Source organism: Chrysochloris asiatica, unplaced genomic scaffold, assembly GCF_000296735.1.
Source record: "Chrysochloris asiatica unplaced genomic scaffold, ChrAsi1.0 scaffold00001, whole genome shotgun sequence".
NCBI lineage: Eukaryota > Metazoa > Chordata > Mammalia > Afrosoricida > Chrysochloridae > Chrysochloris > Chrysochloris asiatica.
In genome coordinates, this window is record NW_006408519.1 from 56,777 (window position 1) to 74,581 (window position 17,805).

Here is a 17,805-nt window from a genome sequence, read left to right on the forward strand (position 1 = left end):
AGCGAGTGTAATTACACACTTGAACTATTTTTCAATTAATAAACTGAGAAACTTCTCTCCCATACTAATACTGAGGTATTATGATAATTTGTTAATAATGGCTATTCTTAAAAGGAAACCAAAACAAAATTACATTCATAACTACTACAACTCCCTGTGGATGGCTTGTTTCCTCTTTTCTAATTAAAATGTTTCTGCTAGGACTGAAAATAATTTCTTTACTGGGTAGATTTAACATTTTACATGCACGTGTTCTTTCTGTATTTCAAAACTTTGCTCAGGTTTCCACTCTAATTTTAAATCTTAGTTGTTTTTTTGTTTTTCATTTTAAAACGTTTCCCTTCACATTGTGTTCTGTGGTCAGCAGATGCAGTGCTCTCAATATAAGAACACTCTTCCTACTTCTTCTCTGGGCTCCCCATTTCTATTCACCCATCTTACTTGAAAGCCCGTTCCTGCCTTCTACAGCTTGTTTTTGGGTCAATGCTGTCCTTTCAGTCTCTTATGGTTGATTGTTCTGTGAAGCACATTCCTCATGGGTGTTATTGTTTATTTCATAATCCCATCTATTGTTTGGCTGAAAGATGATGTCTCGGAGTGGGTTCAGTACCAGGTTTGAAGAGATTCTAAGGGCAAGTATCAGGGGTTCCACCAGCCTCTATTCAATCTGTAAATCTGATCTTTATAATACTGATTTTTGTTCTGTATTTCCCCCTACTTTGTTCAGGTCCTTCAACTGTGATTCTGTTCACAGTTAGTAGTGGTAGCCAGGCATCACCTAGTTCTTATGGTCTTGGGTCACTTAAGGCTGTGGTTTGTGTGGTTCATTAGTCCTCATGACTGTTTTCTTGAGTTTAGCCCACTTTTATTTACCTTCACTTCACAGCTCATCTTATCACTAAGCATCTCCAGGTTGTCTGTTTTATCACAACAACAGGACCCCATTTTCTCATTTAAGTATTGCAAAAGTGAAAAAGGATAGATAAACTGTGGCTTTTAATGAAGCTGTTATTCTTTTCCTTCCCACCAAACAGGTAGCATCTATCTTCCCATTTCCCTTATTTAAGTTTCCCCATTTCTACTTCACATTGCTCAGATTTCTCAAGAGTACAAACTACTTCACACCAAAACTACCTAATGCTTAGCAGAATATTTAAAATTTAAAATATAAAAGTTCTGATACACAGTATGACATTAATAACTTTGAAAATGTCATGCTAAAAAGCACACTTAATTCTCTGATTTCACTTCTATGCAAAGATCTAGAATAGGTAAATGCATAGAGACCAAAACTTATTAGCAGTTACCAGGGGTGAGTGGGAAAGGGAGTTACTGCTTAAGGAGCCATGTGTTTCTGTGAAAGGTGATTATTAAAAAAAAAAAAACACAACTGGAAACAAATAGTGGTGATGGTTGTACATCATAGTGAATAGAATGTCACTGAAGTGTACACATCAAAACAGCAAATACTTTAATATAAGTTGTTGTGCCGTCAAATTGGCTGATTCATAGTGACACTGCATAGTTTCTGAGGAGCGGCTGGTGGATTTGAACAGATGACCTTATGGTTCAAAACTGACTTTCAGCCCAACGCTCATCCTATACCACATTTTAAAAAAAACTAGTGATTTTTATTACAAAAAAATTCTTCTTGTGAAGGACTCTAGGTTATCTACAATGTCACATAAGTTTATACTTCAATTTGAACCATATCAAATAAAGTCCCATTTGAAAGATATGTATCTTTAAAACAATGAAAATAGGTGTAACACTTAAGAATTGAGACCCTTATTCCAATGACTGAACTATTTTTTGATTTTCTTAAAAAAATTTACAGTAGTTTTTAAAGCCTGAGGGCATTTAACATACTCAGACTAGCAAGGACCTAAAACTGTACCCTTTTCAGTTAAAAGGGCTGGAAATAAATTTTTGTGCCTAGCAACCACACCTTTGTAAATAAAATTATAGACTTGCTTAATAAAATGAAACCCAGTCAAGTTAACAAAATCATCATTAGGATGACTCAACTACTGCTGCTGTCATGCTGTTAAAGCATTCAGACATTAGCGGGCAGTTCAAACCCACCAGCTGCTTGCTCAGTGGGACAAAGACTAGCAGTCTGCTCCAGAGACTGACCCCACTCCCAGACATCACCTTTCAACATCACGTTGATGACGCTGAATGCTGTTGAGTTGGTTCTGACTCATATTGATCCTGTATAGACAGGGTTTCTGAGGAGTGGCTGGTGGGTTTGCACTACCAACACTGTGGTTAGGAGTCTAGTACTTGTACTACAGTGCTATTATCAGGATTCCCTATGAAGCACTGTTTACTGGTTCCTCTCCTATGCCTCCTCTATAAAGACAGGAAGCCATTCTTTGCCCTATATGGTCAAGCTTGTACTGCTGTCACGGCTTTTAAACAGTTTCTAAAGACTAAGACTTCTGGTATGGCTCTATAGGATCAGCACTGGACTGCGAACCACAAGGTCGACAATTCAAACCCATCAGCTGCTCCTTGGAAACCCTACAAAGGTTGCTGAGTCGGAACCAACTCAATATCAATTAACAACAACAAAGACTGAAATAAGTGGAAGGATACAAAAGGTAGAATTTTACCTGATTCTCAATATCCACAAGACCCTGCTGTTGTTAAGAATCAACCCTGAGTTGGTTCTAACTCAAAGCGACCCCATATAGGGTTTGAGGATTGGCTAGTGGGTTTGAGCCACTGACCTTGTGGTTAGCAGTCCAGAGTTTATACTACAGTGGGACATTATTATCATTAAACTGACCTCAGTTTTCTCAGGACAAATGTCAACTTTAAGTCTGATTCAATTTTTTTTAGTATGTGTGTCTTCATTTTGTTTTTCATTTCATCATCATACACAAGACGAAAAATGTACTGAATTTTTGGCTGCATGTTTTATAAGTTTATACAGAGGTGTTTGAAGGATCACTAGTGTTGGGCCCCTCCCTCCACCTGCCTTCCCTACAACCAAGAGAGCTTTTGGTCTAAGAATCTGGTAGGAAACGCCGACTACATTAGTACATACAATTGCAATTTAAAATTAAACAGCACAAGATAATGATGAACCCAAAGTTCTTTTGTAAAACACAAAACCCATTATTATGAAAAATGTATAAGTGACCATTTCTAATGGTAATACTCTTCACTCTTCTAAGACCGTAACATAGTCCCCACTCTTTAACAGCTTATTAAATAACATAAAATAAATACTTGATAAATGCAGGTATTCAGTGTAACAGAATGAAGTCTGAGTCATCACTAATGCCATCATCTAAAGACATTAACTATGTAAGAGAAACACGTGCTATTTTTAAACTTAAAATTAGAACTTTACTATATATTAAAATATAGGCAAATTAACGCACACAAGCATGCAATGTTACTGATCCTCAAGAACAAAGAATCTTTTTTCCCTTCTTATTTTATTAGAAACTAGGGGAAGAAAGATTTTATGCAAGATGTTTCCATAGCCAACAGGCCCCTCCTGGAAAAAACTAGTAAGGAAAAGAAGTATTTATATAAAGAATCAGTGTCAGAATATCCAATTTCTTATAACTGAAACAGAAAAAAGACTGAAAATAAACAATGCTGCTGGCCTAAATCTTTTACCTTACTCACTTAACAAACACCAGTGCATCTCCTATATATTCAAAGGGCATGAATCATGCAAAGACCTCTAACAAAGCTTTACAAATCTTGAAAGAACCAAGGCTGGAAACAAAAGCTTGTTTAGAATCCTCCAGCCTTTCTAATATAGTTTAAAGGAAAAAAAAAAAAAAAGTTTAATTTATGTAAATTACCCAAATGGACATTCCATTTAAACTGTGAGAAGTCAGTGCTCTTTTGAAAAACAACATAGCTAGTAACCAGTTTATCAACCCCCTTAAAAATCTTATCAACGAACAGAAGCTATTTAGAAACTAATCTATTCATTAACATCTACTCACTCTATGCAATATATTTTTCCTTTGATAATGAAACCTGAACGAAGTTAAAAATGCTAGGCTTTTCCTAGGAAAGTCCTCACACTAATAGCTTTTATACTGGTGTGTGGGAAACATGCAAATACCTACCTGAGATCACAAAACAGCTTACTAATAGAGGATAAATGTTAACATGCCCTCTTCTATCTCTAAAATAAATTTGTCTTAAGGGAAAATTATTATCTGTAGCAAGTCCTTTGAAACCAAAATAAAAGTTATGAGACCTATCAAGTATAATTGGGAGAAAAACACCACACTCAACAAAATTCAATAGCATGCTGAAAAAGTCAAGTTAGTAAAGCACTCGGGGGGGGGGATAGGTAATATAGAGAAGAAAAAAAAAAAAAAACTAAAAAATTTTAAAACATGATTGCCTTAGTAAATCACAAGAAAAACATTTCATTTAGCCTCAGTAACAGCATAGAATTACTCTTCTCATCAGAAATAAACAACTGCCAATGTGTCCAAGATAAATGCCACCTGAAACTCTGCAGTAACATCAAATAAGATTAAAAAAGTATTGTTAAAAAAGGTGTTTTGAGAAAATGTTTAATTTAAAATTGAAGCGATTCCATTAGTAACTAAAGACTTATTGCAGTTATGCGCCATCAAGTCATTTCTGACTCATAGCCACACTGATAGGGTTTCCAAAGAGTATCTGGTGGTTTTGAACTGCGAACCTTATACTTAGCAGTCTAGTACTTAACCTACAGTGCCACACTCTAGAGATTAAAGGAATCAAAAAACTATCACAACTTGAGTAACCCAAATCCATAACCATATCAGAAATAGTCCTACATTGATTGATTTTTATAGTTCTTCCATGAACAAAGCTCAAATATTAAAGGCAACCATTTATAAAACTGCCTCATTCCAGACTCATTAAAAGACAAAGTACTGCTATATACAGGATATTATATGCTGATTGGCTGGATCATCTAGCAGTTAATCCTCAAATTTAAACTGTTTAGTGTTAGAAAATCATTATTTCTGAGTCAGATAAAAATTAGCCAAGACATATTGTTTAATTAGTTTAAGCTTTTAGGTATGCATGGAGCTTCAACATAGCAGATGCTGAAATTTTAAATATTTCTTGATTCAATCTACAAAAATCAAACTTGAACTATTTATAACCTTTCTCATGATTTTAAGTGTTCAAAGTTACTTCTAATATCTAATTGCAGGAAAAGGCAAAAGCTGTAATGCAAGGCTGATTCATTAACATTATAGCATGTGTCTAAGAAGGGGTACTATGTCTATTATGAGTCTGTTACATTTCTCTTACATAAAACAAAATATGCAAAACCCCTGTAACCATCTATGTATGTGCCAAACCAAAAACCAAATTCATTACTACTAGGTTGATTCCAAGGAGTCCTGGTGTGGGTACTATAGGACAGACCACTAATGGCTAAGTTGGTGGTTTGAACCCACCAGCCACTATTCCCAGAAACCCTATACAGAGTTGCTATGAAGCAAAATGGATCCAACTTCACTTAAGAAGTTCACTGTGACTTATAGTAACCCTAACAGAGCAGAGTCAAACGGTCCTATAGTGTTTCCAAGGCTGGAATCTTTATGGATGTGGAGAGCCCCATCTCTCTTCCTAAGACCAGGTGGTGTATTCCAACTGCAGACCAATGCTTAGCAGTCATGTACTTGAACAATTAGGCCAGCAGAAGTACTCCTTCCATATGTGCACATCGAAAAAAATTAACTCGACAACTATTAGAATTGAAATTATGTTAACAATTTATCTTTCCAATTTTAAAAACCAAACCAACAGTCTATTACTTTTATCAAAATCTATAATCTTACATTTGTCATACCAGCTTATTTCAGTAAGGTTACCAAGACTTCTAAATTTAGAATGCTCAACTTTTAAAAGAAAAAGAAGAATAGTGAAAGAAAAAGTTGAGAGTACTGTAACTGTAGGAAACCTTTATTAAAATGAAGCTAGAGATGCTAAACTGAATGTTTCTTACCAGTACATCATTGCAGATATCTCTTAGCTCCGTCTCAATTTTCTCTCTGTATTCTCGAGCCATCTGCTGTTTTTTCTCAGCACCTTCCGTCTTTTGCTCAATACTTGAGACGACCCTCCAAGATGACCTACGGGCTCCTACAACATTTTTATAAGCAACTGAGAGAAGATTCCTCTCCTCATTGGTTAATTCAGCTCCTTGCTCAGTTACAGACTTCATGCAGGCTGCCATGTCATCATATCGTTCAGCCTGCTCAGCCAGTTTGGCCTTTTGCACCAGCTCATTTTTATCCATGACTGGATGTTCTGCAGGGGGAAAAATAGTAGCATTTAGTTAATTTTTCCAACAAAATAAGACTCAATTCATACCTGTTGTAAATAACTTACATAAACACTCAAAGGATGAACAAAATAAAACAAAAAGCGTATGTGTAGGGGCTAAAATTTCATTATCTCATCTTTGTTCAGCAGATCCTCATTTTCAAGTAAGTCAAAGCACATTTGATCAAGAGGCTATCTTTAAATCCTACACTTGACCAAAATCTCAAATCCAATGACTAATAGCACCAGTAATTCCAAATTTAGCATCTTTCCTTTTTTTTACTGAAAATAAAGCCTTCAAAATTGAAATTTTTATCATGATTCCCATTAACTAACTTAATGTAATTTATGGCATTCTGATTCTCTTAATTATCACCCCACCTCAAATCTACTGGATCTTTTCAACATTTGCCAGTTGACCAGACCATGGCAATTTCCTGGAAGAAATGACCAAATTGCTGTAACGTATGAGTCATCGGGCTGCTAACTCAAGGTCAGCAGTTCGAAATTAACAGCGTTCAGACTATGGGTCAGAATCAACTCCATGGCACACCAACATGATACTTTGAATGCAAAATATAACCATGAAGCATCAATAACTAACTGACTGACTCTAAGGCCTCATGAACCTGTACCTTCACGTTTATTTTAGTTATCCACGATGGAGACCAGGAACCTCAATTCTAGAAATGTTAAAAGCCCACACTGAGAGAATTTAATATTAATATCTTCTATTGTTTCCAATAAGGAGCTCTGGTAGCGTAGTGGTTACGAATCGGGCTGCGAACCTTAAAGTCAGAGGTTCAAAACTACCAGCCGCTCCGCGGGAGAAAGATAAGGCTTTCTACTCCCGTAAAGATTTACACCCTCGGAAACCCTGTACAGGGTCGCTATGGGTCGGAACCGACTCGACGGCACTTAACAACAACAACAACAACAACAATTGTTTCCAATATTACCATCCCAGTTTAAACAAAATATTGCATTGTTTTAGTAATCACATCTTAAATTTTATCACTCAAGCTGCGTATTACCAACCATGACTACTTACCTAACTTTCTCTAATTTTAAAGCTCACTAGATTTTTCATTGTACCTCTGCCTATACACTATTCTTTAATGACATTCTTTTTAAATGAATTAAAAGTACAGTAAGAGCAGCACTACTAAATTAAAAGGTGAACCGTGGAGCCTGTCACCATGGGAATTGATTCCCGCTATATAGATTCTTTAAGGAGCTCTGGTAACAGTGGTTTTGAATGGGGTTGCTAACCTTAAAGTTGGCAGTTCGAAACTACCAGCTGTTCTGCGGGAGGAAGATGAGCCTTTCTGCTCCCGTAAAGATTTGCAGCCTTGGAAACCCTGTGCAGGGTCACTATGAGTCGGAACCAACTCCACAGTATTTAACAACACCCCCCCCCCCCCCCCCCCCCCACACACACACACACACACACGAGATCACATCTCTCCTTCCCTCCCCGGAAAATCAGAATAAACCAACCAAAATAAAACCTATTGCCGTCGAGTGGATTCCTACTCTTAGGTCCCCAGTATTTAAACAAATAATCAGCTAGCTACCCTGGGTATAGGATATGCTGTTCCAAGTAATTTTGTTGTTGTTAAGTGCTGTCGAGTCGGTTCCGACCCATAGGGTCTCCTAGGATTCTATTTCAAATTTAGTATTCAATCCCCCCTCGGTTCTCGAAATCATTTTCCCTCTAGGAACTCAGAAAGGCTCACTAGATGATGATGTTTCTACCGAAAGAGCATTTAAAATCGGTAGAAAGGTTTTTCTCCCCAACCCTCCTGTACAAGAGGAAGTGGATTCGATTTCTTACTAATGCTCCAAAAGGCCTTGCCTCTACAGCGCGGGAGGGCCTGCCGCACCCATTTAACCCTTCACCGACTCAAGATGTCACGTTGGGTGAAACTAGAACGGCAGACGGAGACTTTAAGTAGAAACCCTTCGGTCTGCACTACCCCCTTTTCTTGGCTCCGCCCTAGCTGCTGCCTCGGCTCCAGTCGCCGACTCTCCCTCTTTGTCATGGCGGATCTGTGTCAAGGAGCCCAACCTACCGCAGAGTGTTAATCCGCCCCCACCCAAGCCCGAGCCAGAGGGAGGAGCCGTGGGCGCCCCCGCCCGCCCGGGGACCGAGACGCCAGCGCTGCCCGCAGAAGCGGAACCACTACCAATTCGGCCGTGGACACACCCCACTCTCGCACCCGGTGTCTCGGCCACCGCTGTGGGGGGGCCCCTTTCTACAGCCCACCAGGACCCCCAACAGCTGCGGATGGGGGAGGGGGCGCGGGCGAACCACACCCAGCCGAGATCTGGGCTACCACCGGCTGTTCTGCTCCGGTGCAGCCGCCCCACGGAAGCACGACCTGCGACCCAGTTGCAGTCCTTCCGGTGGACGATCCAGTGCCCCGGTGCTCCCCGCCCCCTTCAACCCCTCCCCCGCCCGTTCCCCAAGAGAAAAGCCGCTCCCATCCCCCAACCAACCGGGAACTCAGGTCCTTCCTCTCTCCACCACGAAACCCAGGAAACCCAGCTCCAGGCTCGCCCCACCCCGCAGGCTCCCAGGCCGCGCTGACAGCTCCGGGCAGCGCCCCCTCCCCGCGCCCGCCGCCCGTGGTGGGGGAGGGCCGGCCGCCGCAGCGCCGTGCAGCCGAGCAGGCGGGGGATGGGCGCGGGGAGGGGGCGGCCTCACCTGCGCCACTGCAATGCCTGCAGTCCGCGGGGGCAAAAGCGGGGCTCTGGGGGTCACAGGGACCAGTCGGGCCCCGGGGTGCTTGGGCAAGAACCCCGCGGCTGGGTGAATCCCCGAGGATCTCGTGTATGGGCGCGTTTTCCACCCCCAGGGAGTGGGCGCGAGGGAAAAGAGATTCTTGGGGCCGAGTCGTTGATCCGGAAGCAAGTGCCGGCGGCAGCCGCGAGCTACCCGCCCGAATCCAGCGGAAGAGAAGCCGCCGCCCGTCTCCGCCAAAGGAGACTCCGCCTCAGCCCAGCGCCTCTACCGCGGGGCGAGGAGATGGGGAGCGGGAAAAGCGCCCACGCTTTCGGAAGGCTTGTCTACTACAGGAAGGAATGGGGCGCGGCGGGGGCGGCGGTCGGGTCCCTTACCTGTGTCCGGAGTGGGTGGCGGCGGGCGGACGGGGACGGGGGAATCAGCAATCTCTGGGCGGCGGCAGCGGCAAGGCTGAGACTCTGTCCCTCGATCTCGCTGCTCACAGGCTACAGCCGCTCCGCAGACACGGGGTTTCCTCCAATCACCGGCCCCGGCAGCAGGGGCACCACACGCACGATGACGTCAAACGCTGCTATGGCAACCGTTGATTGGTGCCCACAATTCTGGGGGCCTAGTGCAACCGCCGCTCCCTAGCGCGTGCGCGCCCTGCCCGCCCGCGCTAGAGGGCGAGCTCAGGGAACGCGCGTCTTCTCCCGCTACCCACGCTCCGCCCTGCTGCCCTCTGAAGCCAACTTCACTCTTGTCGCGCGCGCCCCAGGACAGGAAGCTGCTCTTTTTTGCTTCCCTACCACTAACCCCCTAGTTCGCCTTCCCCCTCGGATCCCTACACCCTTTTTATCTCCCCGCAACCTCCGACTTGCTTTTCCTCTCCACTAGCGAAAGGAAATCTCACCCCACCCCCACCTTAGTTTGGCGTTCGGTCCTCTTGCGCCTGCGTCAGTCACTCCCTTCAGAAAGGGCCCCAGTTCAGCAACATCCGGGACCTTTCACATTCCCCCCACCCCTCCCCCCTGCTTGTCTCGCCCCGCCCGCCTGCCCGCCCGCTGTGCAGCGCGGTGGTAACTGCCCCGGGGACCGGCCGGGAACTGGATTACAAGAGCGTGACTCTGGGCTCGGGCATTATGATCGGGATGGTGGGCAGGGCGCAGTCAGACGGTCAGGGAGGGGCGGCGTTGCGTGCAGTCCCCCCCTCCTTGCTCCCGGCCGCTCCCTGTCGGCCAGGCAAGGCCGACCTGGGCACGCGGCCCCACCCTTCCGCCCTTCAGCCGCCTTGGGTTTACCTGCTGGCTCCGGGGAAAGTGGTCTTAGCCCTTTTAAGGTTCGAAAAAGACAGTGAGACGTCGGCCCCCGGGCCCCTGAGTATGGCTGAGCGCTGAGCGACGGGGACGTGTTCCAATCAGGATCTCCGGATCTGCGCCCTAGGACAGCCACGAGGGGACAATGGGTGGGCGCCGGAGGGAGTGGGGGTGAGGTGGGTCGGGCAAAGCTGGTGGGAGGTGAGGCCTGCTGGGAGACGCTGCCAATGACAGAAAGCCCGCAGTTCCCGAGAGAGAAAAAGACAGTCTGAAATGGGGGGATTTGAGGCGATCGCGAAAGCCTCCAAAAGAAGGAGACAGGCCCAGCTTTGAACACTGACTGATTGCTCATAGATCTTTCTGTCCCAATAAAGCTGTTACTTGAAGACTTCACACTGCAGTGATTTAAAACGTAAAGATGATTCCACTGGATAAAGCTTTCAGAGACGTGGGAGTTCCCATGGTCTCTGTTTTTCCCAGCTGGCGATGGAAATGGGTCGCAAGCAGGGTGAAGGGTGGGTGGGGACCAGGAGACCAGTAGAGGGGGAAGAAGGGTGGCCAGTGGCGGAAATTGCAGGTGCTGCGCAAATATACCAAATATACCAACATAAAACGGTAAGGCCTCCACCAAGACAAGGAAGTGCAAAGAGACACACAGCTCAATCAAATGTCTCAGCCCTCGTCCAAATTTGTTAGAGCTAAGAAAAGACTAGTCCTTGGGTGACCTGCAAAAACCACTTACTAAAGTCACATTGCAATGACAACTGGGAACTCTCCTATACTTTGTAAGCTCCATCTTGGCCTCATTAATTTTCCAACGTCTTTCCTGAACACTTACTACCGGCCTGCTTTGGGTACATCTGACAAGAGTGCAACCTCATTACAGCTATGTAGAGACTGGATTTCTCACTAGCAGACACACAAAAGGATTCCTATCCCTTCCAAGCACCTCATCTTTCTGGATGATGGATACAGTGGGTCACAAGACTCTTCTACAAAATACCTTTTACCTGAAGTCAGAGCTGGCATTTATATAGTACAGATTAAGGACAAATGGCACTTAAGCCCCATCCCTTTTATTTGTACATCTTGCTGATAGTAATATGTGCTACATGCAATGCTGCAGCACTAATCTATGAGTTGATGTATAATATTTCTAACCCCCAAAGACAAATGAGTCCTGGTGTGGCACTACGGGTAATACACTGGACTGCAAAGTCGATGGTTCAAGTTCACCAGCTGCTCCTCAAAAAATCCTATACAAGGTCGCTAGGAGTCAGAGCTGACTCAACAGCACTTAACAAAGACAAATGAAGATCAGATTGATAAAGATACTACTACAAAGAGGCAATAATAATGAAACTAAAAAGAAAATGATATTGCACTTAATGTCATTACTTACCACTGAGTCCTCTGAACAGAACTCCTTCATAAATCAGGAACTACCTGAGAAGTGTAGCAGACAGGGGAGACAGTTTGCAAGTGACCAGTTTAATTTCAGTGTTTTTTATTTCCCCTCAAATTTCAGAGATGTTAAGGTTACCTTTCGTTGACTTCCAAGTCTTTTAGTCAGTGACTCATTTAAAATGACTAATATATCAATTTTTTTTAAAGTTGCTTCCAGTTTTGTGCTAGGTACCAGAAATTTGACAGGATGTTAAATCTTTGTTAAAATGAAAATGGGCATTTCTTACATGTCTCAAGTACATGCCTATGTAGAACATATGTCATTTAGAGAAAGCAGCTTTATCTGTATTAGTAAATTGTGAATTTAGGAAATAGGTAAGTTAGGATTTTGTAGCCTGCTTTAAGTAGCAAGACACTTTTTAGTGAAATAAGAGCTGTTAGGTTTTACCCACTTAACATGTTCATGGGATACAGGTGTAATGAGATTGCAGAGAAGCAAACAGAATGTCATGAAAATCCTGAGGGAAAAGCATTTTGAGGAATAAGAAACAATCTGTGGTAATAATAAGCAGACCTGAAAAAGTAGAACTTATGAACTTGAACTCAGCAAATTAGTTAAGACTTTCACTAGTAGTCTGACCTGTTTGACTTTCTTCACTGCTCAGCTTTGTTACCTCAGCCAAGTTGCTCAACATCTCCATGCCTTGATTTCCATATCAATAAAATACTGCTAATAAAAGCGTTTACCTGATTAGGTGGTGCTGAGGATCAAATAATATACATAAAGTGGTCAGCGACATCCCAAGCACAAAGTAAGCATTCAATAACTTAGCTATCATTTGTTTGTAAATGGATATATCTGGTGTCTCTGCCATTTAAAGAGCTGATAAGCACTGAGCTGGGAATCATAAGGTCAGCGGTTCAAACCCACCAGCTGCTCCTCGGAAACCCTATACAGGGTTGCTATGAATTGGAACCAATTCAACAGCACTGAACAACAAGAAGATATATTTAAAATACATTTTAAGGTGTGAGGTATAAACATGTTTACTCTGGAAATCAAATTGGTTTTAGTTAGCCTGTGTCTCCGTTCTCTAGTGCTGATAAGACAGAAATACCACAAGTGGATGGCTTTAACAAATGTATTCTTTCACAGTTTCGTTGTTGTTAAAGTGTTGTTGAGTCGGTTCTGACCCATAGCAACTCTGTGTAAGGTTTCCGAGGAGTGAATGGTGGGTTCGAATCTATGACCTTGAGGTTCAAACTGACCATGTGATCCAGAGCATTATCCTGCGCGAAGTCAGATTTCTGGAGTCTAGGAGTCTTAATTCAGCATGCTGGCTCTGTTAGGGGCCATTGAGTTGGTTCCAACTCCTAGAGTTTCCTTATATACAACAGAATGAAACACTGCCCGGGGCACACACTTGTTATATCTAAGCCTGTTGTTGTAGCCATTGTGTCAGTTCATCTCACTGAGAATCTTCTCAGTGACTTTAGGGGAAGGCTTTCTATCTCTGGGATCTGGAGGAAGGTCCTTGTCTTTTCAACAACTGTGGACAGTGGGAATCTCCATGTGTCTTGACCTTCCCTTGGCTCTAGGAGCTTCTAGAATGCATCCAGCTCCCAGCTCCTCTGATCCCTGCTGGCTTGTTTACTCTCTTTTATATTTCTGTAAATTGTGTTCTGTCTCATTAATATCATAAAGGTTAGGATTTACAACATACAGGATAATTATATCAGTTCACAAAATGGAGGAAAATTACATAATACTGAGAATCATGGCTGAGCCAAATCAACAAATATTGTCGGGAGACACAATTCAATCTATAATTGTCTAATACTAATGAGACAGAAGTGATGAGATGTTGATCATGGATCCATTCCTGGGAAGGATGCATCTCTCTTCAGATCTATGCTATGCAGTAAAGCTATGTATTGTATGCTATGCAGTAAAATGGGAAAGAGTTTAATTAGCATAAATCCATCCGACTATTGATGTGATGCTTACATGATCTTGGAAGTGTAATCTGTTTATAAACTCTCTTTTACACTGTGATTGCATTGGAGAAATGCAGCATAGTCCAGTGGGCTGTGGAGTCAGAACTAAGTAAAAATCCTGGTTCTGTCGTCCACAGCTCTGTGGATTTAGGATACTAAACTGGATATACTAACACCCGCTCTGTCTGATGACTAGGATTGAGTGAGAAAGAGAGGGTTGCGTATAGTGCAATATACCATGATTATCTGTTGTTGGGAGAGCCAGATGTTTGAGGCAGAGGCATGCCAGCCATTCACCAAACTCATCTTTCTCCCTGGAGCCACTGCTGCACTCCATTGCCCAGTCTCCCTTGCAGGTAGGTGTGGCCGTTTTACTGAGGCATGATAGAAGTGAAGTGCTTGATTCATGGGTGTGATCTATAAAGCCTCCCTTATTCAAACCTTTATTTCACCCCCTATATGCTAGTTATGAGATGGGCTGCTAACCACAAGGTCAGCAGTTCAAATCTACCAGCTGCTCCGTGGGAAAAAGATGAAACTTTCTGCTCCCATAAAGATTTACAGCCTCAGAAACCCTATACAGGGTTGCTAGAGGTCGGAACCGACTCCACAGCTCATCACCACCACCACCACCAGATGCTAGTCGAATGAAGAAGATTCCAGGATCGTAGAGAAGGGTGTACCCATAAAATGAAAGGAGTCTGGCACCCTAAAGAACCCTAAAGAACCTTAAAGCCTGCCCCACTCATATTGGACTTTAATGATGGATAATCTTTTTTAAGCCACTTCCATTCAGGGCTTAAAACAGCTAGCACTGTAATGCCAATGGATGCCACTGGCAAGCTAAAAGTATGGTAAAGGTTACAATTTTAAAAAGGAAATGAGAAAGTAAGAAAAGGAGAGGAAAATGAAGTGAGAGTAAGAGGCAAAAAGGATCCCAATCTGATAAAATGCAGTTAAAGAACTTTCATGTAAATATTCATAACTACTCCATTGGTTTCTAGAATGACCTTAGAACTAACATTTCCCTCACGTAATTCTAAATAGATCTCATGGTCTCACTACTCTTTTACTTTGGTATTTATTACCACACTCAATCCTTGTTTTTCTAAAAGAAAAAAAACATATCATTTATTTTAGTTCATACCTTTGACCAGTATCCCCACATTTTGGACTTTAGCTCTATGTTCTATGATAATTTGGCCACATACTGTTCTGTTTTATGTATGTTGATTTAAAAAAACATAAAACAAGAAAGCCAAGCTGTGAAAGAAAGACTTACAGGAAAAATACAAAACAATAATGGTAGTCCGACTGATTACTACAAGAACAAGCAAGTTGCTCGCCCAGGAGACATCAAGGCAAGTGGTCAGGTCCCCTCCAGAACAAACCCTCTTCCAAGACTAACACTCAATGGGAATACATGAGCAGACATGCACTCGGAAGTGAGGGAAAAACAGCAATGAAGTTGTGAGCTAAGACATACAATGTTCAATAGACTCCTGTGAACCCAGCTGGAGACCTGGTTGACCAGCAGTGTTGCAAGACCTGGGGACTCCTGGGTCCAGAGTCAGTGACATAGCCACAGAGTGGAAAGTGAAGTGCCCATCTGATAAGAAGAGAGGGCATATGCATAAGAACATCCACACTTGCAGATAATACCCACTCGACCTGGTTTCAATGACTGGATGATCAGAGCTCAACTAGAAGAAGAAAGAAGAGGGGAAAAAAAGAGTAATCTGATACAATTTGATGAACTTGACCTACTACACCTATGGATGCAGTAGCTCAAAAGAGGTAACAAATCTTTACAGCGAGGATCATTCCCACCCCCACCATACACAGAGTAGACAGGGATGGACAACTTGGACATTGGCTACTCAAAATGGGGGGGCTTCAAAGGCAAGAAGTGACTGGTTTACAAGCTTTCAAGAGGGAACCTAGATCCAGAGGGCTTGAAGGAAGGTAGAATCTCCACTGAGTAGTACCCATTCTGTCTGGTTGGGGCTAATGAAAGGAGATGGGGATAGGTCCCTTGCGGTACAATGGTGAATAACTGTTATCAGTACTGACTGTGAGGGTTGGAAATGTAAAGGTAGACGTTTTGTAGCAAAAGGAGGGGAGTGGTTGATCTTGCAGTCCAGGAGCGGAGGACCCTGGGACCATCAAGGGAGAAGAGTGAAGTGTGAGACCCTACCCAGAGAAGCAGTGACACCAGAGATGGAGGCAGAGACGATGACATGGAGAGATGGAGTGGCTGGGGACTCTAGACTCAGAGAGGGAGAAGAACTGTGTGCTGATGACTGGGGAGCAGGCTTGCAGATTACATACCCTTTGGTTAGTTGATGATGCATGGAGGGGATTGTAACCATAGCAATGAAAGGATATACGATAGGATCCATGTAAAGCTAATGTTCTCCCATGTAAAACTTCACATACTTCACAATAAAACATTAAAAAAAAAAAAGAAAAGAAAGCCAAGCTGCTTTGCCAGGGTGCTCTTATTTTATAGATTTGTCAAACACGTCGTAAGGGCCCAATGCCCAGAGAATTGTACCAGCTATTGGGGACAAAGGTAAGTAAGTCATACTCTCTTCCTGAAGGAACTCAGTCTAGGGACAGAGACAGACACTAAATGCTGTGAAGGTGGGTGAAGTAAGAACCAATAAAGGTGAACGAATTATATTTGGAGAGCTCTGAGCTCTGAGTACTAACTATCCATGGTGAGGAAGATTCTCTGGGGGAAAAAAACCCCTCATATTTATTCTATGTATTACAGATTTAATTCTCAGCCAAGTCAATTTTGCTTTCCTGCCTCCAATGGGGTTTTTAACTCTGCTGTTATATTTTTAATTTATGAAGGACTTCTGTCTGAGGATGGAGTTTCTGGGTGGTGCAAGAGTTTAATGGGCTCAGCCACTAGTCAAAACATTGGATGCTTGAGTTCACCAAGAGGTACTTTGGAAGAAAGTCCTGGAGATCTGCTTATATACATATAAAACGGATACCCATTGAAGACCCTATGAAGCAGCAATTCTTTTCTGACACACATGAAGTCACCATGTGTCAGAGTCAATTCAGTAGCAACTGATTTGGCTTTTGGTTTGGGTCTAATAGATGCCACGCATTCTCTTAAGGACACAAAACAGACATTTGCTGTAATTTTCTTCTTTTCTTATAGTAAATAATTTTCAGAGATTTCTTTTCCCTAGAGTCTTCAGATAGTGTTTTGCTTCCTTGCACTGCAGATTTTTTTTCCAATGAAAGAAGTGCAGACTCTTACAAATGGTTGATTTTTAAAAACTCATGATATTTGATTGGAAACATTTATGATAAGAATCTTAGCTTGGCACCATTTTAATAGCTTAACTCTTAAAACTTCAACTGTCATTTGAAACTGTACTATATCTTTACATTTTGTAAGCAAAGGTGAAGAATGTAAGGAATAGGTACAACTTTGGAAGTTTACCATTCAGATTGATGGTGCAGAAGTAAAGGTGCTGGTTAATAATAATAGCCCAAAATTTTGTCTGAGTTCAGACAAAATTCAGTTTCTATGGATGACATGTACCAAGAAAAATGGGAAAGGACACAGGCAGGACCACGTCTTTCCAGCCAATGGAACTTACCACCACGTGACTGCCTGTGGCAAGTAAAGGCAGCTGGGAGCACCCAGCTTAGAGTGTGAACTCATTTACAATTCAAAAGTGAGCCAATACACTTGTGAAGTGCAAAGATCCGAAGAAGAATTTGTCCCTTTCTGGCCTGTATCCCATTCCTGAGTATACAAGAATAAGCAAAGTGAACATCTGGAATCAATTGTTGTTGTTATTAAGTGCTGTCAAATAGGTTCCGACTCAAAACGATCCTGTATAGGATTTCTGAGGAGCAGCTGGTGACTTTGAACCGCTGACCTTGCAGTTCCAAACCACCGACCTTGCAGTTCAAACAGACCTTGAAGTCTAGTGCTTATCCTGTCCTACAGCACCACTTGAAATATTTGTTGTTGTTGTTATGTGCCGTGGAGTCGGTTCTGAC

At 42.6% G+C, this 17,805-nt stretch overlaps 1 protein-coding gene and 1 pseudogene across 2 annotated transcripts in view; one reads left to right on the forward strand and one right to left on the reverse strand.

Annotated features, from left to right (window-relative positions):
• Positions 1-10,376, reverse strand: part of LOC102810631 (14-3-3 protein zeta/delta-like) — a 34,021-nt gene extending 23,645 nt beyond the window's left edge. Inside the window, exons 1-2 of one of the 2 annotated variants that reach the window (XM_006830610.1) lie at positions 10,348-10,376; positions 5,999-6,303 (exon numbers count right to left, since the gene is read on the reverse strand). In XM_006830610.1, coding sequence (XP_006830673.1) covers positions 5,999-6,292 — 294 coding nt within the window. In that variant the 5' untranslated portion in view covers positions 6,293-6,303; positions 10,348-10,376. Of the gene's footprint in view, positions 1-5,998; positions 6,304-9,441; positions 9,549-10,347 lie in introns of those variants that run through there. The other variant, XM_006830609.1, reaches the window with a different exon arrangement.
• Positions 10,377-16,306: 5,930 nt separating this feature from the next.
• LOC102842893 overlaps positions 16,307-17,805 on the forward strand; it is a 34,558-nt pseudogene continuing 33,059 nt past the window's right edge.